Source organism: Podarcis liolepis (genome assembly GCF_965112155.1).
Source record: "Podarcis liolepis genome assembly, chromosome: 13".
Lineage (NCBI taxonomy): Eukaryota > Metazoa > Chordata > Lepidosauria > Squamata > Lacertidae > Podarcis > Podarcis liolepis.
Genome location: NC_139573.1, coordinates 19,968,962 through 19,991,977, shown reverse-complemented (window position 1 = coordinate 19,991,977; position 23,016 = coordinate 19,968,962). Strand labels below are relative to the sequence as shown.

Here is a 23,016-nt window from a genome sequence, read left to right as displayed (position 1 = left end):
AAGACTAATTTTAAGTAATTAGCAACAATTAATTTAGAGACAAAGTTGATGTAAAAATGCACAAATTTCCAGAAACAAGGTTAGACTACATAAGTGAAGAAAAGGATTTGCACAGTGCAAAGGCTGGCTTTACTTGAAGTATCCTTCTAGGCATTTGTGTAGTTGCTTTTAGGCTTATAAATTCAAAATTGAACTTGATATATATTATGGGCATGTATAGCATAAAGGGTCACAGTGCCATCTATGTCACTGCTGATGTACAACATTGGTTGTGTTCTGCATGTTGATCTTACCTGTCTTTTCACCCTACTTGGCTCTTCCTTTAGGTGTTCCTATTATGCAGGTATGGATCTCTCACAAAGATGTTCCTTCAGCCAACCTGTCCTCTTATTCTTCCTCTGCTTCTTTGGCCTCCTGTCCCTCTCTACATTCTTGTACTTGTCTGAAAAAATACCGTATCAGCAGTGGAGGATCAGCTTCAAGAATGCACCCAGTTTCCCAGGGATGGGACCTCCTTCTTCCCTCACCACCACCACCACCACTTCTTCTCGGTCATACTATAACACAACCACAACTTCTTCCAGGTCATCTTCTAAGAAAATGGATAGTGGTATATGGACAGTGAAATCTGATGGCCGTTTGGGAAACCAGATGGGGGAATATGCCACCCTCTATGCCTTAGCCAAGATGAATGGACATCAAGCCTACATCAGTCCCGCCATGCACCAGTACCTCTCACCGATGTTCCGAATCACTTTGCCTGTGCTCCATGCTGAAGTGGCTAAAAAGATCTGCTGGAGGAACTTTGGTCTGCATGACTGGATGTCAGAGAGTTATAAACACATCAAAGGCAAGTACATCCGGCTGACGGGCTTCCCATGTTCTTACACCTTTTATCACCATATCCGCCAAGAGATACTTCAGCAGTTCTCCTTCCATGACCACATCAAGGAAGAAGCCAATCAATATCTTCAGGAGCTACGGGGGCAGCGCCAGGAGGTGACGTATGTTGGAGTGCATGTCCGCAGAGGAGATTATGTCTACGTGATGCCCAAGATCTGGAAAGGTGTGGTGGCTGACACAGGATATTTGGAGAAAGCCATGAACTATTTCAGAGAGAAGTACCCCAATCCCATCTTTGTGGTGACCAGCAATGGGATGGAGTGGTGCAAGAAAAACATCAATGCCTCCAGGGGGGATGTTTATTTTTCTGGGGATGGGCGCGAGTCCTCTCCAGAGAGGGATTTTGCTCTCCTTGCTCATTGCAACCACACAATAATGACGATTGGCACTTTTGGCTTCTGGGCCGGCTACCTGGCTGGTGGGGAGACCGTCTACTTGGCGAACTACACCCTCCCAGACTCTCCCTTCCTTAAGGTCTTCAAGCCCTGGGCAGCCTTTTTGCCTGAATGGATTGGGATTCCAGCGGACCTTTCCCCTCTGCTGTCCAAGAAACCCTGTCTTGTTGATTCATGTCTAATGTTAATAATAATAATAATAATAATAATAATTATTATTTATTTATACCGTGCCCATCTGGCTAAGTTTCCCCAGCCACTCTGGGCGGCTGTTGGAAGGACTTGTCTGGGTACTGATTCCACAAAGCATGTATGTGAGAGTGGTCACTAGCACTCCTGACAGGGGGCTCAAATACCTAGCTTGTTCAAACACATTGATTCCTGTTTTAGACCTCACTTTGCTGTAAGGTGCAGAGGTTGGGACATAACCATATTCTGAGCCCTTCCACCACCAAGCACTTAGTAGCAATATGTACACAGGCATTATTTTCCCCCTCCCTGGTTTCAATGTAGAACTTTTTCTTGCCCCCCTATTCCAGATGTAGATCTTCACTCACCCCTTCTTCTTCTTTTGAGGAAGTGATTTGTGGGCTTGTTGAGCTTCAACTAATGCACACATGTCCTTACAAGTTGTATCATGTTTTGCACACCCTGTTCCCTACAGGTGAGCAGGATGACTCTCCTGGTATGCATATCACATAAAATGAAGTGATACCGCTGACCTGTGTTTCAGAGGATTATCTTGTTTTCTACTTACATTCTAATTTTTCGCTTGTTTCAACAAGTCTAGTAATTGAATCATTTGAATTTAGTTAATTAGTTAAAAGTAGAAGAGCAAATGGACTGGTGCAGTAGTTGTTCTTTCTGAGTAACACCATGCATTTGCTCCTGTATCCTGTTGCCGCTGCTTAACAGCCTTATCAGAGCCCTCACTTACATCTTGCCAAACAGGTGGGTCATGATCTACCCTCTATAGAGGAGGTGGATGCTCCCTTTCATAAGGTCCCTGTCTATGGCTTTTGGAGATATTACTAAATATATTCCATGCATTGTGAAGCTTCAGTCTCCAAAAACCATGAGCTTAAGACTTGAGCTATCTTTCCAAACAAAATGGGTGTTTCCCAGAATTCAGAATTCTTCAGCCGTCGCCACATTGCAAGCTTGCATGGAACAAAGCGCTGCGTTAAGGCCATGGACACCTTAAGGGACGATTCTAAGTGATTAGAGAAATCCTGCATTCAGTTAGTAAGATATACTGCTCTAGCGGGTGGACTTTTATTATTATTGTTGCTTCAAGTGCAGGGGGAAAACAAGTGGCCAGAAAGCCTCAGGCAGCTCTTACATCTGATGCATGTATTTGGTGTGAAAATTGGCCAAGAAACCTGCCCAAGTCTAGAAGCCAGAAGCTTGAGCAGATAGTTGCTGATTCAGGTCAAATTAGATACTGCTGAAAGGACTTGTCTGGGCACTGATTCCACATCAGCATACACTTTGATCCCACAAAGGAGCATATTGTGACTATTTAGCCTGGACTATGTTAGCATACATTTTCTGATGTCTTCTCAAATGGAAATTGGATCCTTAGGAGCACTGTTTGGGTGAATGAGATTGAGTGTCATTTTAAATTTTAGAAGTACAGAACCAGGGAGTATCTGGTTCCTGCCTCACCTTAAACCTCCAAGGCCTACTTCTCCAGAAAATCTGTTTTCTCCAAGAGCACCTTGATCTAAATATTATGTGATGACTGAATATTATGAAACTTGTGCAGACAAGCTAGCAGAACCACTAACAAAGCACCTAAATGAATGGGCAGTTGGGAAAGAAATTTTAATACTCAAAAAAGCAAAAGAAAAATACAGAAGTAAGCTCATTGTTGACTGCATATTATAAAATATTAACATCTATTCTTACCAAATAAAGTCATTTTAACCACATAGAATAATACCAAGCAGGTTTCATAAAAGGTAGAGTACTAAATATGAACATGAGACAAACAATCAGTGTTATCAAGAATATTAAGAACAGAGGACTCCGGGAACATGACTTCCAGAAATCAAAGGGACAATCAGGTGAGGGAAAGCCCTTGTTTAGAAGTCTGGTGTGTAAACAGCAGGCAAAAGAAAAGGCATTTAATACACACGGATAAAATGTTTCGCCATGCCACGTGGCTTGCTGGCATGACGCAAGCACACCACACAGCGTGCATGACATTGAGCAGCTGAGTGGCATGCATGCACAGTTGCTGTGGAATTCTAGGGGGCCCAGCACCCTCCTTGAAGCTTTGGGTGGGCCCACAACTCCCTCTCCCCCAGATGGTGCCCCTGACTCACAGCATTATTGTCCTTACCAAGCTGTGATTGTTCCAATTTTCATTTAGATTTGATGTTAATTCTGCAGTGGTTGACACCATTTGTGACAGAACCAAAGTCATGGGCAGATTCCTGGAAGCTGATGTACAGCTATCTGTCTCTCTCCTTTCATGTGTTCCATGCAACTTGGTTTCTGAAAAGCATCATGACTACTGCTGGACAGGATGAAGGCCAGGATGACATGATGGAAAAACATAGACACCAGCAGGAGCAGGACCGGATTTAGGTTTGATGAGGCCCTAAGCTACTGAAGGTAATGGGGCCCTATATATGTCCAGCTGTCCTTTGTCAACAATGAATTGTCGCTGGTTTTTGTTGAATATATGCTATATGGTAATTTATGGACCTAATAGGTATCTAAAGCCATTTGCATATCACAAAATATGTATTTTATCAAAGTAATTGTTGAACTGAAATACAATTAAGAAGTATATTAATAGTGAAATAATTATTAATCTCTAACTTAAAATGATTTTTTATTCATGGGGTGGGGGGGTGGAGAGTGGGGCCCTAAGCTATAGCTTGTTTCGCTTATACGTAAATCCAGCGCTGAGCAGGAGTCAAATGGGCCAATTAGGAGAATCTACAACCAGGGTGTCATTGACTATTTGCATATTCTTCCAGTTGTAGATCTGAAGATCTGTTTTTGGGGGACAGGGAGCGGGCGGGTGTGGGGGATTCCCTGGTCCTGATTGGGGTAACTGTGCCCCTGAAGGACCAGGTGCGCAGCCTGGGAGTCATTTTGTACTCTCAGCTGTCCATGGAGGTGCAGGTTAACTCTGTGTCCAGGGCAGCTGTCTACCAGCTCCACCTGGTATGCAGGCTAAGACCCTACCTGCCCGCGGACTGTCTCGCCAGAGTGGTGCATGCTCTAGTTATCTCCCGCTTGGACTACTGCAACGTGCTCTATGTGGGGCTATCTTTGAAGGTGACCCGGAAACTGCAATTAATCCAGAGTGTGGCAGCTAGACTGGTGACTGGGAGTGGCCGCCGGGACCACATAACACCAGTTCTGAGAGATCTACATTGGCTCCCAGTTTCTGAGCACAATTCAAAGTGTTGGTGCTAACATTTAAAGCCTTAAATGGCCTCAGTCCTGTATACCTGAAGGAGAGTCTCCACCCCCATCGTTCAGCCCGGACACTGAGATCCAGCGCCGAGAGCCTTCTGACAGTTCCCTCATTGCGAGAAGTGAGGCTACAGGGAACCAGACAGAGGGCCTTCTCGGTAGTGGCGCCCGCCCTGTGGAACGCCCTCCCTTTAGATGTGATGGAAATAAGCAGCTATCTTATCTTCAAAAGACATCTGAAGGCAGCCCTGTTCAGGGAAGTTTTTAATATGTAACTCTGTACTGTTTTTAACACTTGATTGGGAGCCACCCAGAGTGGCTGGGGAAACTCAGCCAGATGGGTGGGGTATAAATAAATAATTATTATTATTATCATTATTATGATGGGTTAGGCAGTGAGCCGTCACATGAGGACATTTCTCTCCACACAAAGATTCCTAGTTTCTCACTTGGAATAAAATTGAGAAGAGGTGAGCAAAAACAGAAAGCCTTGGCATTATTTGCAAACAGAGCTGGTTCTTCTGGTTTTGCATGGAGCGTCCTTGCATGCATCAGGATAGGGCCTTGGCCATTGAAATGGTTCAGTCAGGACTACTTAAAGCTGCCCTCTCCTCCAGCTGTACACAGCCTCCGCCACGATCAGCACCAAGACAAGCAAGACCAAGGCAGACACTCCCAGGCGGATGTTGCCCTCGACAGATGCGTCCCCTGTAAAAGCAGGAGAAGGAAGACTCTGTCACTTATTCATTGCAAATAAAAAACCAAGGCTCCTGCAAACTGCTCACTTTTCACTCTTGCATTATTTTGTTTTCCTCTATATGCCCACAAACTAGTGCAGGAAGTCACAGTTGTTTTTTCGTGATTGACCGTGAAAAGTTAAAGTGCGGCTTAAATTTGCGACCTTACCAAAATTGGCTTTTACGATATCGCTGCTGAAACAGACATATGGTAAAATGGAACAGGTGTGAGTGTCTGAAGAATTTTAAGGTGGCGGCTTATATGCGGGTATTGTCTTTTCTCTCCCCCCCCCCCACTTAAATTTTAAAGGTGCTGCTTATATTCAGGTGCGGCTTATATTCGGGCCAATACAGTAAATCCAGTAGGACCTATGTGGTCTTGCCACTTAGCAGAGAATTGCAGGTGTAGTTTGGGATAACTATTATTGCAGAATTTGAGTTAACCTGGTGCACAGCCTTGCTTTCCTAACTAGTCGTGTCCCAAGGAAACACAGCCCTGTGCACAGCCTGCTCTCAGTAGGACATGCTGGGCTCTGTTTTCCCTAATCTGTTAACTGCTTCCATGGCTCCTCATGTTTGGGGAAGGGACATAGCTTAGGGGTAGAGCATCTGCTTTGCATGCAGAAGCTCACAGGTTAAATCCCTGGCGTCTGCAGGTAAAATGGGGAGAGAACCTTTCTGAAATCTTGGAGAGCTATGGCCAGTCAGTGTAGACGCTACTGAGATAGATGGACCAATGGTCTCAACCTGTCTAAGGCACTTTCCTGTGCTCCTACCCAGCAACTTAACATGGAGCAGGAGGAAGGCAGAATGGTGTCCCCAGGGCCTTCTTGGGAATCATGAACACAGTATGCCCCCCCCCCAATAATATTTATTATTTTCCATACATAAACATAACAGGAAAAAAGCCAACAATAATAAAGGAGAAAGAATGAAATGGGAAAAAGAAGAAAAAAGAACATAAAACCTAAAATACATCAAATCACCACATAAACTAAAACATAATTAATTGATCAAAATCCATCTTCCTAAACACATTACTTGACTTCCTCAAATCTCTTCCATCTGAGTTTCTTAGTAATTATATATAGCAGTTTCCAATATTATTTCATAAAACCATATCACAGTCATAATCATATTTCCTAACTTTCCTTATCGTACATTTTCTTATTTATTTATTTAATCACAAGTTAATCCTAGGCCTAACTGATTCTTTCAAGTGATTACATATCTTTAATGTTACAATATTTATTCAAATAGTCTTTAAATTTCTTCCAGTCTTCTTGGTATTCCTCTTCTTTCTGGTCGTGGATTCTCTGGCTGATCACACAGTAGGTTTTTTTGTTGTGGTTCTGGACAGTTTAGAGTTAACACTCCCAGAGGCGTTCTTATTCACTGGGTGCCTGCCCATATTATCCGGGCATTTTTCTTTTTGTTCAGCAGAGTTACTGAGAGTCTCTGAGAGTTGGTTTTGTTTTTGTGAGAGACAGAACGCTGCAAGCATGCAGCTCGATTCTGTCGGTTTATTTCCTGTTTGTTTATGCTTCCGAATAAACACCTTTGGTAGAATAGAAGCACTGGTGTCAAGTTGAGTTATTGAAGACACCACTTTGACACAGACCAAGCCATTTATGCTGCGTACGAACTCTGCAATGACAACAGCAGCGCGCAGAAGAAGCGTGTGGGTGGCCATAAACGTCGGACCAGCTCGTAAATCAGGCTAACTGCAGTGCTGGGTGCCAGACTCTGTGGGTCAAAGGTTTTACGACCTACAAACTTTCACAGTTTTCCTGCTGAGGAATGGATTGGGCCAATGGTATTCGTATGTATTTATGTATTTAATGAATTTCCATGCCACCTTTCACCCAAGGATCAGAGGGTGGTTTATAGTATAAACACACAAAAATATGCAGCAGAATAAGAAACAAAACAATAACCCCCAGAATGTCCCCAGACTTTAAAGATGCTCTTTAAGATGCCAGTAATAAAATAAGAATATGATCTTCAGGGATCTCAGAGGTCTAAGCCCTCTACTGGGTTCATCAAGTACAACTTGTCTTGCAAACTTACCTGAGCACTCCACACTGGCATCCTGGCTGTGGTTGCAGCTGTGCTCTCCCCAGGGACTTTGGGGACACTCACTCAGGAAAGCTTCTTCTCCTGTGCAGTTGAGTCCCTCCAGCCAGATGGGACCAGATCCTTGTCCAAACAAGGCTCCACCAAATGCTTTGGAGGCATTTCCACAGCCCAGTTCCCTGCACACAACGTGAGCATCATGCAAATCCCAACCAGTGTCACACACAGTCCCCCACTGGCGGTTGTGCAGCACCTCAATCCTCCCAGAGCAGCGACTTGGGCCATTCACTAGGCGGAGCTCTGATGGGACAAAAAAATAACTAAACGTGAAAGCTCTGATGAGACAAAAGGAGTTGAACATAGTAACAAATATGTGGCATTGAATCTTGCTTGTTAAAGAGAAGGGTTAAGAATTGGGAGTCCTGGGCCTTCTCTTGTCACCAACTAATGCTTTCCCTATGCAATGAGAGGGGCTCAAACCTAAGGCATCCTGGAAGCCCCACTCTGCACCTCGGAAGCCTCAGGTTCTGATTCTGCAAGTTTCATCCATTCATTTATACTTTATTTAATGTTATTTGAAAGCCCTTGATCAGAAAAAGAATATACGTTGAAATTATCAATAAAAGTCACCATTAAACAGAGATTAAATAAAATATGTAATGTTATCATGGATATTAAAACACACGTCACCATTACATCTTTAAATAGGCTTATTTAAACATTTTTTTAAACAAAATAATTTTTTATTTGATTTTGCAAATATTAATGTATAACAAAACCAAATACATATTCATATAAAGAGATTTCTCTGAATCTCAAGACTTCCTCCCATCTCCTCCATGGATCCTATTATAAACATTTTCTACTGCATATCATTTCATAATCTATGTTTTAAATCATCCATATTATCCATAGTATTTTTTTACAGCACTAGTGAGATTAAAATCCTGCTAATGTTTTCATCTGCTTACAGTGGTCTTCTAAATAAATTATAAATTTCCCCCGTTCTTTTTTAAATGCTTTATCCTCTTGGTTCCTGACCTTTCCAGTCAGTTTTGTCATTTCAGCATAGTCCATCAGTTTAATTTGCCATTCCTCTCTTCTTTCCACCAACAGAAAATGTTTAATGAAGTGCCAGTTCCTGGGTTCAACCCAACTGCTCTGCTATGTTTGCTTATCAATAGATGGAGAGTAGAAAGTGGGAAGAGAGAGAGAAATGTTGAATTTCGAGGCACCAGATACCAGGTTTCTCCCTTTCTGGACTCTGCTCAAAGGATTCTGGGCACTGTAGTTTGGTAAGGGTTGGTGATAAGTGTCACTCTGTGAAGGGTAAACTACAGTGCCCAGAATTCTTTGAGGGCAAGAATGTGCACTGGATTCACTTTAAAGGTATAGGAGCATGCAATTCCAGACATGATGCCATGGCTATGAAGGACATCAAACGTCATTTGGATTTAGAACTCCTCTAGGGAATGTTACTCACACCTAGTGCTTATCTAGAAAGCTAGAACGGCATTGGGACACTTGTTTTGTTTCTAGAGAAAGTTGTACCTACAACAAAAATGACACAGAATGAAAATTATATTGTGAACTGCCCTTCTTCCTCCTCCCCCTCCCAGCTCAACTTTCAGCATCAGAATTCTTCAGCAACCTTCTCTTGATAAACAGACTTACTAGCTGAACTTGCAGCCAGTTTCCAAGGCCACTCTATGGCTATTACCTGAGCACACAACATGGGCAACTTCTCCATGACTGCAATCATGTGTTCTCCACTGTAAGTCACAGTCCTTGAAGGCAGCTTCTGTCCCCTGACAACTGACACCAGACAACCAGGTGGGACCATTTCCTGTTCCAAAGTGAGCTCCTCCTGCAGCCAGCAAGGCTTCACCACATCCAAGCTCTCTACATACAACTTGGGCACTGGTCAGATTCCATCTGTCATCACACACAGCCAGCCACTGCCAGTTGTGGAGCACCTCAACTCTTCCAGAGCAGCTGCTTGTACCGTTCACCAATCTGATCTCTGTTGAGATGAGAAATAGCTTCAACTGACACTGAGTCTACTGATAGCTAAAATTAATAAGATACAAGTTCAGCTGCTCTCCTCCACAGTACGGATAACAAAGATGGAGAAGAGGCCAGAATGTTGCATAAAATCCTCACAAATTATGGTTTGAACCTATTTAATGTGGTGCATATGAAGCGAAGGAAAGACTGTGCAAAAGAGGAGGGGAAGAAAACGCAGACAGAGGGTCTTTCCTGCTTCCATTGATATGATTATCAGCAGCAGAGCTGAAGGAAATGTAAAAAAAATTCCTTCCAGTAGCACCTTAAAGACCAACTAAGTTAGTTCTTGGTATTCAGCAGCTTCTCTTTCCAGTCTCTTTCCAGAAGCTGCTGAATTGCAACTCATTACCAAACTTAAAACCATGGAGAGACCTAGTTTGAACAAAGACATTGGATTCTTATCTCATTATACATGACTAAGCCATTTCTCACCTTCTCACCCCTTGCCTTTTCCTGTAAGACCTATTGCAGTCGTTAAGAGTCGTCAACAGGCTCATCTCAGCTATCTGCCAATCACCCATTCCCACCACCCTTCTGAGTAATACCCCTCCCCACCTTCTCACTATATAGAAGGATCTGGCAACTTCTGTTTCAGTGTATCTGAAGAAGTGTGCATGCACACGAAAGCTCATACCAAGAACTAACTTAGTTGGTCTTTAAGGTGCTACTGGAAGGAATTTTTTTTATTTTGACTATGGCAGATCAACACGGCTACCTATCTGTAACTGAAGGAAATGTGTTGATGACAAAACGGGCATGCTGATTCAACTTGTATACAAGTTTCTAACCCAACTGTATAAAAGGTAAAGGGACCCCTGACCATTAGGTCCAGTTGTGGCCGACTCTGGGGTTGCGGCACTCATCTTGCTTTATTGGCCGAGGGAGCTGGCGTACAGCTTCTGGGTCATGTGGCCAGCATGACTTAGCCGCTTCTGGCGAACCAGAGCAGCGCACAGAAATGCCGTTTACTTTCCCGCCAGAGCGGTAGCTACTTGCACTTTGATGTGCTTTCGAACTGCTAGGATGGCAGGAGCAGGGACTGAGCATCGGGAGCTCACCCCATTGCGGGGATTCGAACCGCCGACCTTCTGATCGGCAAGTCCTAGGCTCTGTGGTTTAACCCACAGTGCCATCCGCATCCCTCTAACACAACTGTATAGCTCCTATTAATTAATTTATATATTAAATTTGCATACCACCCTTCATCTGTAGATCTCAGAGCAGTTCGCAACATAACAATACAAGATAAAAACACGATAAGGACTATTTCTTAATTGTAATTTTTACCTGAGCATACAACACCAGCATCTTCTTCATGCACACAGTTATGCTCTCCCCAAGGCTGTAGGTGGCAGTGGTGGAGGGTAGCTTCTGTCCCCTTGCATCTGACCTCATCCAGCAAGATGGGGCCATTGCCTCTCCCAAAGTGAGCTGCTTCTTTGACCGACAAGGCTTCCCCACATCCCAGTTGCCTGCACACGACTTGGGCGCTGCTCAGATTCCAACCATCATCACACACAGTCCCCCACCGCCCGCCGTTGAACACCTCAACTCTTCCAGAGCAAGGGCTTGTACCATTCACCAATCTGATATCTGTAGGGTTTAAAATGGTTAGAGTCCATTTTGTGCCTCCACCTCCCAATTCCTCATTTTTGTAGCTTCCATGGGAAATGTTAAGGGTTCTAGGTTAGAGCATGGGTAGGGAATATCAGGCTCAGGGACCAAATGCAGCCCTCCAAACCTCTCCAGTCCTGCTTTCCACCCTCTTGGAGTTTCTCTTTTCCTGAACTGGCAAGTGGTGGTGGGATAGTGCTGATCTGAGCCCCTTTCTCGGACCCTCCAAAACACTTCTCCTCTTTCCATTCTGCCAACCTAGCAGAACCTCTCTCTTGCCTTTGCAGCATGGCTTACTGGTTGGAGGCTGCAGCTGCTCTCTTGCAAAGCAGAGAGCCTGCTCACCAAGAAGCAGCTGCAAACACAGCATGGAATTTGAGCAAGACTCTGTGGGTATCAAGGTATGGAAAATACGAGAAGGTGAGATGCCATAGAACAGGGAGAAGAAAAGCTGTGATGAAGCAAGGGGGGCTAAATGGAGAGGGGAAATGGGATGGTGGGAGGAGAGGGAAAACAAGACGGAAAGTGGGTGTTGGGAGTGAGTGGGAGCGCAGTGGTGGGTGCACAGCGGAGGAGGAGGCGCCTGACAAGCACAGGGTGCTATCTATGGAGTCCAGATCTGCCATCACCTTTAGTCAGCAGATGACCATTACTTTAAAATTTGAAGGGGTCCTATATTTCAGAATGCAGGATTGAATATATTTCTCTTCTTCTTACTTCTTTTACACACACACACAACTTTAACTTGTTCTTCCCATTGCAGCAAGTGGTGGAAGCATCCCCAAAAGCCATTTCCCCCAAGAATACATCAGTGGAAAGATGCTCTATCTGGAAGTCATATCCCTTGCCTTGGAAGGGCGTGTCCTCTCTACTTGCAGAGCAACATGCTGAAAAAAACACCATCTCTGAGAGAACATGACTTTCAGATACACCTGCTTTCCACAGAAGTACAGTGGTACCTCGTGTTAAGAACTTAATTCGTTCTGGAGGTCTGTTCTTAACCTGAAACTGTTTTTAACCTGTAGCACCACTTTAGCTAATGGGGCCTCCTGCTGCCGCCGCGCCGCCGCTGCACAATTTCTGTTCTCATCCTGAAGCAAAGTTCTTAACCCAAGGTACTTTTTCTGGGTTAACGGAGTCTGTAACCTGAAGCGTATGTAACCAGAAGAGTATGTAACCCAAGGTTCCACTGTATTATGAGGGAATATGGTCCTGGACCAGTGTGCCAATGCAACTAACCACAATTGCAAAGCATTTTCAAGAAAACAATGAGGAAAAATAAGCTTTTAATATCCTGAATTTCAAAATTGAAGTTGTCAGGGAACTGCCATCAGAGGCAAGAGGAGAGGTAAGGCTCCCCAATGATGCAGGGGAGGGAACTAGCAAGGAGAGAGAGAGAGCTTCCGCTGGGGAAGGAAATCCAGGGGACACCAGGAAGAAAGGGGAGGCTGAGAGTACAGCGGAGGGAAGGCTCCGAGACTCTTCCAGTGAGATCAGCGGAGAGAGCACAGGACCTCCGCTTGGCACGCCTACGCTGCGCAGAAAGCTTCCGCGCAGAGAATCTAGGAGGAGACTTGGAGTCAAGGAATTTTTATGTTGGAAGAAGTTTAGGAAACGCCCACTGACGGATTCTGCCAGTGACTGAGACAGTCGCGTTGTAAGGGCTGTCAAACCAGGGAAAGGTTTAACTATACAACCAGCTTGGAGCAGTTTGCAGTTTACGCACAAGCAACCCCAATTCCCATTACAGAAGTCTTCCTCAAAATGTTTAAATAGATTTCTGTTGGCCTAATTGGCAGAGCAAACCTGCCTACTTTCATGGCAAAAGAATGGAGCTATGGAGATACGACATGCATTCTGCTGCACACAATCATCACCACTGGAAATGTGCCATTATTCCTTTTTGCTGATGCAAAATCCGGTCAAATTAAGATAGTGTTACTGAATATAAATGAGAATGTATAGTGGATGAGCACAAAAGAAGCTGATTCCTGAGATGCTGCTGAAATAATGATGTTTCTGGAATGTTAGACTTGCAAGTTATTCAAACCTTGGCTATTGGATAAAATTAGTCAAGTGTCAGTTCAGTCACCACTTTTGAAACCAAAAAAGAAAAGGCAAGAATGTAGGGAAAGAGGAGAACTGGAGCCCAGAGGAAGAAGAATTGTTCTTACAGAGTTCACTTGCTGTATTGGCAAATACTACTAAAGAAAGATTTGGCAGTTACAGCCAATTTAAAGTTGTGCCTGGTTCTACAACATAAAATCTAGAAAGTGGTGTACAAAAAAAGGACTAATATCCCTCCCTTCCAATGAAAAACAAGCGGTCCTGATGTTTATAGATGCTGAAAAAGCATTTGATAATGTTTCATGGGATTTTATGAAAAAAGTTCTTGAAGAGATGAACTTTGGGTGAGATTTAGGAAAGGGATTTAAGCTATATATTCTGATCAAAAAGCTAAATTTATTGTGAACCAGGTGGTAACAGAGCAATGTAAAATACAGAAAGGAACAAATCAGGGATGTCCCCTATCACTTCTTTTATTTATTTTGGTTTTGGAAGTCCTGGCGAGAAATATCCGGGCAGATAATAACATTAAAGGAATTATGGTAGGGGGAAAGGAATATAAATTTAAAGCATATGCAGATGACCTTGTAATTATGGTGGGAGATCCTAAAAATTCTCTTTTGAGGGTATTAGAGAAAATACAGGAATTTGGGCAAGTGGCAAGATTTAAGCTGAATAAAAATAAAACAAAATTATTAGTAAAGAAATTATTAAGATAAAACAGAATTACAACAAAATGTAGAAATAGAGATCCATTAAAAAATCACATATTTGCCGGTCTGGTTAACAACCAAAAATATAAATATTTTTAAAGACAATTATGAAAAAATTTGGAACAAAATAAAAAGGAACCTAGAAATATGGGGAAGAAGGAATTTATCATTATTAGGGTGGATAGCAGTAATTAAGATGAACGTATTTCCAAAAATGTTGTTTTTATTTTAGCCAGTCCCGGTAATAAATAACACAGTATGCTTTAAGAAATGGCAAAAAGATATTTCTATTTTTTTCTGGAAAGGGAATAAACCAAGAATAAAATACAAGTTACGGTACTTACGGATATTAAAAACAGAGGAGGCTTCTCCCTTCCAGACTTTAAAATATATTGTGGTTCGAGGACCCGAACCCCGTGCAGTGGAATGAAGCACAAGGACACGTGATATAAGGTTAATGGGCAAGAAAAGGCCACAACTTTATTGATTACAGCAGTGAAAAGGTATTGGCTTAGGCATTGGATGTCTAAAACAAGGGGGTTTATTCACCAGTAGGTGGAGCCTGTTGATGCTAATCCAACTATAGGCTCTCCCCTGATGTCACCGAGGGTCGTGCCATGGCCTCCCGCCAAGCAGGCATCGGACAGAATACACGACCGCCGGATTCCTTTAACGGAATACCCAAAAATTGAAGGCGCAGGCGATGGCCACACCTAGCCCTTCGATACCACAACACATTATTCCAATGCCTAACCTACCCACCAATACCATGAAAGTTGTGACGATTGCTACGAGGTAGGCAAAAAACCAAAAGGCCTAATGCCAAATGGAAAAATTCCTACCAGGCCCCCCGGACAACCAGGGCGACCAACCTAAGGTCCATAGCAAGGCCAAAAGAAAACGGGAAACCCTGCTCTAAGGGAGTGGAGGGTGGGTGACTCGCGACGGGACGACAAAAGTGAGGGCTGGAGGCTGTCGCCGCAGCAATTTAGGCTGCTGTACACACCCCCTTGAAGGCACCTGGTTGGGTGCCTGGCTGAGGGCGTGGGCGCCAGCCAGGTGGGTGGGAGGCAGGGGGCAAATGCCCCCTGCTTGAGGCGGAGTCCAGCTCCCGGCCACAGCCACTCCCCTCCCTTGCAGGGAGGAGAGTCTTTATGAAGCTGCCTGTGTTCCCTGGATCCGGGACTGGGTCAAATTATATAATACAGATGTATTAGAACTGGAGAGACATGACAACAGATTCGGATGGCATGCGTACTTATGGGAAGTATGCATAAAGGAAAAATACATAAAGGATTATATACAGTGGTGCCCCGCAAGACGAATGCCTCGCAAGACGGAAAACTCGCTAGATGAAAGAGTTTTCCGTTTTGGAGGTGCTTCGCAAAACGAATTTCCTATGGGCTTGCTTCGCAAGACGACAATGTCTTGTGAGTTCCTGCGGGTTTTTCCCCTCCCCCCCTTTTCTAAGCCGCTAAACCGCTTATCAGCTGATCCGATCAGCAGATAAGCCGCTAAAAGCCGCTAATAGCACTAATCCGCTAATCCGCTTGCTTCACAAGACGAAAAAACCGCTAGACGAAGAGAATCACAGAACAGATTCTTTTCGTCTTGCGAGGCGCCACTGTAACCATAAAATCAGAAGATCACTTCTAAAAGTATGGGAGAGGTATAAAGATTTAGTAGAACAAAAGACCCCATGGGGGCTGTCACCAACTGAAGCAACCTCTATAAGGAAAATAGACAAGAAGAAAAAAATGACTTACATATAGGGATCTCTTAACGGAAACAGAAGGGAAATTAAAGTTGAAAGATTTTAAGGATATTAGAGAGCATGTAAATGATTGGCTACAATATTTCCAAATAAATTAGGCTTTTAAAGAGGATACAAAGAAAGGTTTTAGTTATACTTTGTCCAGATTTCAGAGAGAAATTGTAGATGATAATACCAAAATTCTGAAGGAGACAGTCTGCTGTTAGAGTGGGAAACTAAAGATGAAAAAATCAAGTCTGTAATGATTAAGTGGGCACAAGATATAGGAGATAATATACAAATGTAAGAGTGGGAAAAATGATGGAAAACTGATTTAACGTTTACGGATTGTGTAATTTTGAAAGAGAATTATATGAAAATGATGTATCGATGTACATGACCCCAGTTAAATTAGCCAAAATGTATAAAACAAGTTTCAATATATGTTGGAAGTGCAAGGAGAAAGAAGGGACTTTTTACCCGTGTGGTGAAATTGTTAAATAATTAAAAGTTATTGGGAAGAGATTTATAATGAGATGAAAAAGATGTTTAAAATAACATTTAATAAAAAACCAGAAGCTTTCTTATTAGGCATTATAGGCCAAGAAATACCAAAAGAATTTAAGGACTTATTTATGTATGCAACAATGGCTGCCGGGATCCTTTTAGCCAAAAGATGGAAGGACGACAAGATGCCAACGAAAGAAGACTGGCAACTTAAATTGATGAAATATGCAGAGATGATGAAACTCACAGCAAGATTAAGAGATAAAGACAATAGAGATTTTTTAAAAAACTGGAATGTATTTACATTATATATGCAGAAACATTGTAAAGAATTAGATTCATTAGCAGGGTTTGAGTAAACACTTGTACAGTGGAAGCTTGGGTTGCGAATGTGGTCCATGCGGAATGCACGTTCACAACCCACAGTATTCACAAGCTGCGCCTGCACGCCTGCAAATGCACGGGTTACAATTTGGCACTTCTGTGCATGAGCGACTGCCAAAGCCCAGAAGCAACCCCTTCCGGTACTCCGGTTTCGGCAGTCCGTAACCTGAAAAAATGCAACCTGAAGCGTCTGTAACCCGAGGTATGACTAATTAACAAAATAGAATGTGAAATATGAAGGAGAATGATTTGAAAACAAACAAGTATAATATGGGATTTTAATGGTTTGGCATAAATCTGGGAAAAATAGAACATTTTAGGTAAAGGAGAATGATATTAAGATATACTAAAATATGCAGAATGAGAAAATATTATAAGGAATCAGAAGAGGAGGTTGAGGGAAGTCCTTCGGTGGGAGGTGGGGGGAAAGCAGATGTACGTTTATTTCTTTTTGTGACTTATCTGGAAGAATTATGATTTTTTTAATTGTAAAAACTTAATAAAAAAACTTTTTTAAAAAAATCCCTCCCATCCACTTCCCATGATTTCCCCCAAAAAACTTCAAGTGGACCCTGCTGTTGAGAAAAAGGCTGATTCATTTTGTAGCCAATTTCTCTCAACCTAGAATTACCTGAGCAGACAACGCTGGCATCTTCTCCATGACTGCAATTATGTGTTTCCCAGTGTAGGTCACAGTCCTTAAATCTGTATTCCATCCCCCGACACTTGGCTCCAGCCAAGCAGGTGGCACCACATCCTCTTCCAAAGGGAGCTCCTCTTGGGACAAACAAGGCTTCCCCGCAGCCATATCCGCTGCACACAACACGGGCACTGTTTAGATCCCAGCCATCATCACACACCGTCAGCCATTGCTGGTTGTGGAGCACCTCCACTCTCCCAGAGCAGCGGTTTGTACCATTCACTAATCTGATCCCTGCAGAGATTGAAAAAGGCTTTTTAACTTTTCAATTCTGGTTTTGGTTTTCCTCAAACAATACAATCAATGAATAAAAACAATAAAAAGAAGAAGAACAATCAGCAATGCATCATAGCAATTTGTAGTGCCATATTGTACTGTTGTGGGAAATACAGTCAGAACAAAACAGAAATGGAGAAAAGGGGATTGATTGGTGGAGGAGGGAGGGAGCAAAAGAGTTTGAATAGGCTCCAGCAGATCCCATTCAGAATAAATGTATTAATTTATTCATTTGCTATCTTGCTAGGTTAGGCTCCAGTGGCTATTCATAGCTGCAGTCCTACTACTGATCAGCACAGGAGTTTTGTGGAACTCCCTGTGGAACACCCTCGCATCAGATGTCAAAGAGATAAACAACTACCTGACATTCAGAAGACATCCTAAGGGAAGTTTTTAATATTTAACGCTATACTATTTTTAATTGGGAGCCGCCCAGAGTGGGACAATTTGGCTTCTAAAATAATCACCTGTGAGTACTTAAATTTCGGACAATTGGATTTTAAATAAGGACTTGCGAGCAGAAAGGAATTGGACTTAAAAATTTACTTCAATTTGGCACTGAAACGGGAAGGTCTAAACAGGAAGTCAGCCTTCCGTTTCTTTGTAGACAGATTAAAGCAAAGACAAGGTAAACTAGAGCTCAAAAAATCGCTTCTAAAAGATTAACTTTCATCATTTAAAATTGTTGAACCCCCTTCGGAAGCAGGAGAAGAAGGGGGATCTTTTTTGGACTGTTTAAACCTGCAGAAGAGAGTTTAAAGTAAAGTAACTTTCCACCGTCTTGATCCTGGAGCAGGGTGTCAGGACTGACGTCTTTTTGAAGCTCATTGACCAGAGACAAACGTTTTTGACAGTTAGCTAAAAGAAGAGAAACATAGTGATTCCACTGTTCCCCTTCGCATTTTAAAGGAACAAATATTGACAAGATATCTGAAAAAGGAAACTTTGTTGCTAGATTTGTCCTTAAAAGAAAGAACTAATAGAAGTTTTCCCCCTAGAGGGAGACTGTGAAACTGTAACCAATTCCAGAGAGCTTGCAGCTGTTACAGATTACAATCGTGGGAACAGACTTTTGACCTTGAAGGACAATGTATTCAGAAGCTCTGTTGTGTGCTCTCTGTAAAACAAATGCCCTACTGGAACAATTAAATGAGAAGACGGATTTGATGACTGATGCAATCAGAATTTTTGAACAGGCACTGGGAAACTATATGGAGCCCACCCAGGAATTAAACCAGGAGTGTGCCCTGACAGGACAGATGAGACAAGAGGATGTTGCTGAATCTTGGGCGCCAGAGATGGAGGGAGCTGTGGCCCTGCAGGAACATGAGCTTTTGGATTTGACAAATGAACTTGGAAAAAGCCAGATTTGGAAAGATAAAGTTTGGTTTGGTTTGGAAATGGGGGGTTGGATAGACCCCCCTATGCAGGGATGTTTGGACTTTTCAAGTCTGGCAATGGGCCGTGAGGTGTTTGGGGCTGTGGGGGCTCTTAATTTTGGAGGGATTCTGAAACATGTTTTTAAATACCACATGGAGTTTAGTCTGGACTATGGAAAAGGGGCTGATTTGTTGAAAAGGGTCAAAAACATTGCCAAGCTGGAGTTCCCACGAGTGAAAGGAGAATATGAAGACGAGCCGCAGAAGGGACATGAAAGGGACTTAAGGGCCTCGGATATAAGGTTACCAGGTTAATGCGCTAGATTAATGGGATAAAAAGGACTGACAAAACCATGACCAGGAGGAAGGGATGCTGGATGAAGATTGGATTGTTTTTATTTCTTTTTTTTAATTACTAGGATTGTTTTATAAAATTGATGAATGTTAGAAAAATGTTGGAACGAAATTACTTGGCTTTAGCAAAAATGTTTAAAGAATTAGGTAACAATATTATGGTTATGAGAAGTTGGTAAAAATAAGATTTAAGTTTTAAGCTTTAAGTTTCTCTTTAAGATAAGATGAAAATAGATTAAAGTAATGTAAAGACAGAATATTATGAAATATGGAAAGGATTTGCTGCGACAATTAACAACTAGGATACAAAAAAAGGGAGGAGGAGGAGGTCAAAGAAAGAAGGTAATGAAAGTTGAGGATTCGAGAATGATGGATTTGTTTTTGTGTGTTTGCTGTGTATTTTTGTTTTTTGAATATATATTGTTTGATGTGGTTTGTTTTTTCTTTGTTTTTTCTTCTTTTTCTTTTTCTGCTTTGTTCTTTTTTGTAATTCTAAAAAAAGTTCAATAAATATCATTTTTTAAAAAATTATTATTATTATTATTTTGACCTGGAGGTACCGACCTGCTGCAGCAGGATTAATTAAATACATCAAGGGGTACTGTAATGGGTTTGAGTTACTCGTGCGTAAATTGTCCCCGTTAGGGGGCTTAATTGCCTTGGTTAAACCGTCCTGACTGCACAGCCCATCTCAGCGTGGCTGCCTCAGTCGCTAGCAGAATCTGTCTGTGGGCATTTCTTAAACCTTTTCCAGCATAAAAGCTGTTTGACTCCCAGTCGTCTCCGCCTTTCATTGCGCGGGAGTCTTCTGCGCAGGGAGGGCGTGGGTAGTGGAGGACCAGTGCTTTCCTCACTGACGTCCAGGGAAGAATCCCGGAGCTCTCCCTCCGCTTCCCCCATTTCCCCTCCTTGATCCCTGGTGTTATGCCGATTTCCTTCCTCCTCTACCAAGCTGCGTCTCCCCCTAGTGCTGGTACCTTCTCCTGCAGAATCGGGGAGCCTCTCCTTCGCCTTTCGCTCTGATGGCAGTTCCCTGACAGGTACCTACAGGATGGTCTTGCTGGTTATCTATGGCCCTGCCTGTTTATTTAAGACAGTTAAAGATCCTACCTAGGACGAGCTGTATTTCCATGACCATTCATTCATTCATTCATTTCATAAAATTTATAGTGTACAAAACTTCAAAGTGGTTTACAAAGAGATAAAACTATAAAATCAGGAAAAAATTGAAACACATCAAAAACCTACAAAACCTAAGAGACTCAAACAGATTAAAATTCACACCGGCATTTCTAAGCACCTAGGTAGGTTTGTCTGAGCAAAAGTGTTTTTAACAAGCACTGGAAAGAGTACAATGAAGGCGCCAATTGGATTTCAATAGGCAGGGAGACACTGCCACACTAAACAATTGAATACTTACAGATGCAGAATGGGTATTATGTGGCACCTGTAGTAGTGCCAATTCCACCAACTGAAGTGGTCAGGAGGGCACATGTTAGGCAATATCATCTCACCCTTTACATGCCCACCCAATCACTGCGCTCTCTGGGAGAAGGTCTCCTGCAGACAGCATCTGATCAGGAGGTCCATTAGAACAAAGCCTTCAGCCTGGTGGAACCCACCCTTTGGAACTTCCTCCTGTGACGTATCAGACAGGCGCCATCTCTATTCCCTATTTGGTGCCTATTAAAGTCTTTCTTTTTTCAACATTTAAAGTCTTTCTTTTTTCAACATTGAAACATTAAATCCTGTATTGGATTTGAAATTTTTTTATATACTGAATTGCTTTATTAATTGAATATACTATAATTGTTTTATACATAAACATTTTCATTGTTTTGATTACTGTAATGATTTGAGACATTTCATAGGAAGTGAGTTTTAAACGGATTAAAAATCAAACGAGGAAATTAATATTACCTGAGCATTCAATACGTGCATAGGAAGGCCAGCACATCCTTCTAGAGACATATCTTCCTTGGCAGTAGTTGAGAGAAGCTTCTGTTCCCTCACAGGTGAATTTTTTTGCTGGCACAAAACTTGGTCTATATTTAACAGCTGCTGATGATCCTGACAGGATGGGTCCACAGCCAAGTTGCCGGCACATGACTTGGACACTGTTCCAGTCCAAATCGTCTTCACATGGGGGGATCCAATCCCAGTTGTAGAACAGCTCAAATCTCCCAGAGCAAATATTTGAACCACCCACCAATCTGATCTCTGTTGGGTGAGAAAAAATACAGATTTATATCTCCACCTCTCACATTCCTCATCCTTCCTTTTTATTGCCCCTAGTGAACAGAGCTCATCAAAACAGAATCTATTGAATTGTTTTGTTGGAAGTCATGCCTGAAACTGGGCACTTCTTCAACAATGATAGATATTTGTCTGTTGATTCTCACTAGGGGGGGCATCGTTTTCATTTTAAAAATATCCTTGTACTAAGCTAAATATTCATTTTGACACCCACCCACCCCAATTTCCAGAATTTTGATATAAACTGTGTGGAAATAACAATATTATATAATTAAAGCTTTTGTTTTTTGAATTGCCTGGAAGAAGATAAAAGATTCTCCAATTGCTGATTTTAGAAAGAAGCAGGATCTCGTTAACCGCTGGAGAGACTTCAAAAAACTTTGGACGGGTTCCTAGAAAGTTGAGATGTGATGCACTTTTTAATTTGGAAATCTGCCATTTCCAAGCTGCAGAGTTATAAATAGTTATAGGGGGAGGCGAGCTCTTAATATGTCATTATATCTGTATTTCAAGTCTGATGTGGTAAATCTCCCCTGCAAAGGCTAATGTTTGATGAAACCAGTCTGGGAAAATTAATGAGCAAACGCCGAGATTTGATTTCATCGGAACTGGGAGAAGATGGCGTCTGCCAGCAGCGAAATGACTTTTGGATTGAATCAGCACAAACACCAGCGTGTGAGGAGATACTGCAACAATAGAGGAGACTCATACATATTAAATCCACACAGAAACACATCATTGCTTATTTCAACTCGCTTGCAGAAACAACTCAGAGGCCATGAAAGAAGGAAGGTTAACAACAGGAAGATTTAAAGGAACTACAGTGGTGCCCCGCAAGACGAATGCCTCGCAAGACGGAAAACTCGCTAGACGAAAGAGTTTTCCGTTTTGGAGGTGCTTCGCAAAACGAATCTCCTATGGGCTTGCCTCGCAAGATGACAATGTCTTGCGAGTTCCTGCTGGTTTTTTTTCCTCCCCCCCCCCTTTTTCTAAGCTGCTTATCAGCTGATCTGATCAGCAGATAAGCCGCTAAAAGCCGCTAATAGCGCTAATCCGCGAATCCTTCAATGGGCTTGCTTCGCAAGACGAAAAAACCACTAGACGAAGAGAATCACAGAACGGATTCTTTTCATCTTGCAAGGCACCACTGTATTGGAAAGACTATCCAAGGCAGCAGAGATATGACACGATCAGAGCCCCCCTGAACTTGAAGCATGGGAAGTCCCTGTTGAATGGTCACTTTAAAATGTGAAGGTTCATTATTATTTCACAAGTTGTATATGTCTTTAAGGGCCAGGGCCAAGGCAAATAACGAGACCCAGTCTTACAGCTGTAAAACATACCAGTTGTGTTAATCAAGCTGTGTCAGCAATTGGGTATAGTATATAAGGAGCAGC

General features: G+C 42.5%; 2 protein-coding genes across 2 annotated transcripts in view; one reads left to right on the top strand and one right to left on the bottom strand.

The window, feature by feature from the left end:
• Nucleotides 1-504: 504 nt before the first annotated feature.
• On the top strand, nucleotides 505-3,655 carry LOC310691572 (galactoside alpha-(1,2)-fucosyltransferase 2-like; the record flags this gene model as incomplete). Its single annotated transcript, XM_083471432.1, has 2 exons — nucleotides 505-1,464; nucleotides 3,611-3,655. 2 exons carry the CDS (start codon nucleotides 505-507, stop codon nucleotides 3,653-3,655), a joined length of 1,005 nt encoding a protein of 334 aa, XP_083327558.1.
• Nucleotides 3,656-5,086: 1,431 nt separating this feature from the next.
• LOC310691773 (scavenger receptor cysteine-rich domain-containing protein DMBT1-like) overlaps nucleotides 5,087-23,016 on the bottom strand; it is a 40,785-nt gene continuing 22,855 nt past the window's right edge. The window contains exons 7-11 of the mRNA XM_083471790.1: nucleotides 21,284-21,583; nucleotides 17,286-17,588; nucleotides 10,904-11,209; nucleotides 7,544-7,849; nucleotides 5,087-5,444 (exon numbers count right to left, since the gene is read on the bottom strand). Coding sequence (XP_083327916.1) covers nucleotides 5,332-5,444; nucleotides 7,544-7,849; nucleotides 10,904-11,209; nucleotides 17,286-17,588; nucleotides 21,284-21,583 — 1,328 coding nt within the window. The 3' untranslated portion in view covers nucleotides 5,087-5,331. The remainder of the gene's footprint in view (nucleotides 5,445-7,543; nucleotides 7,850-10,903; nucleotides 11,210-17,285; nucleotides 17,589-21,283; nucleotides 21,584-23,016) is intronic.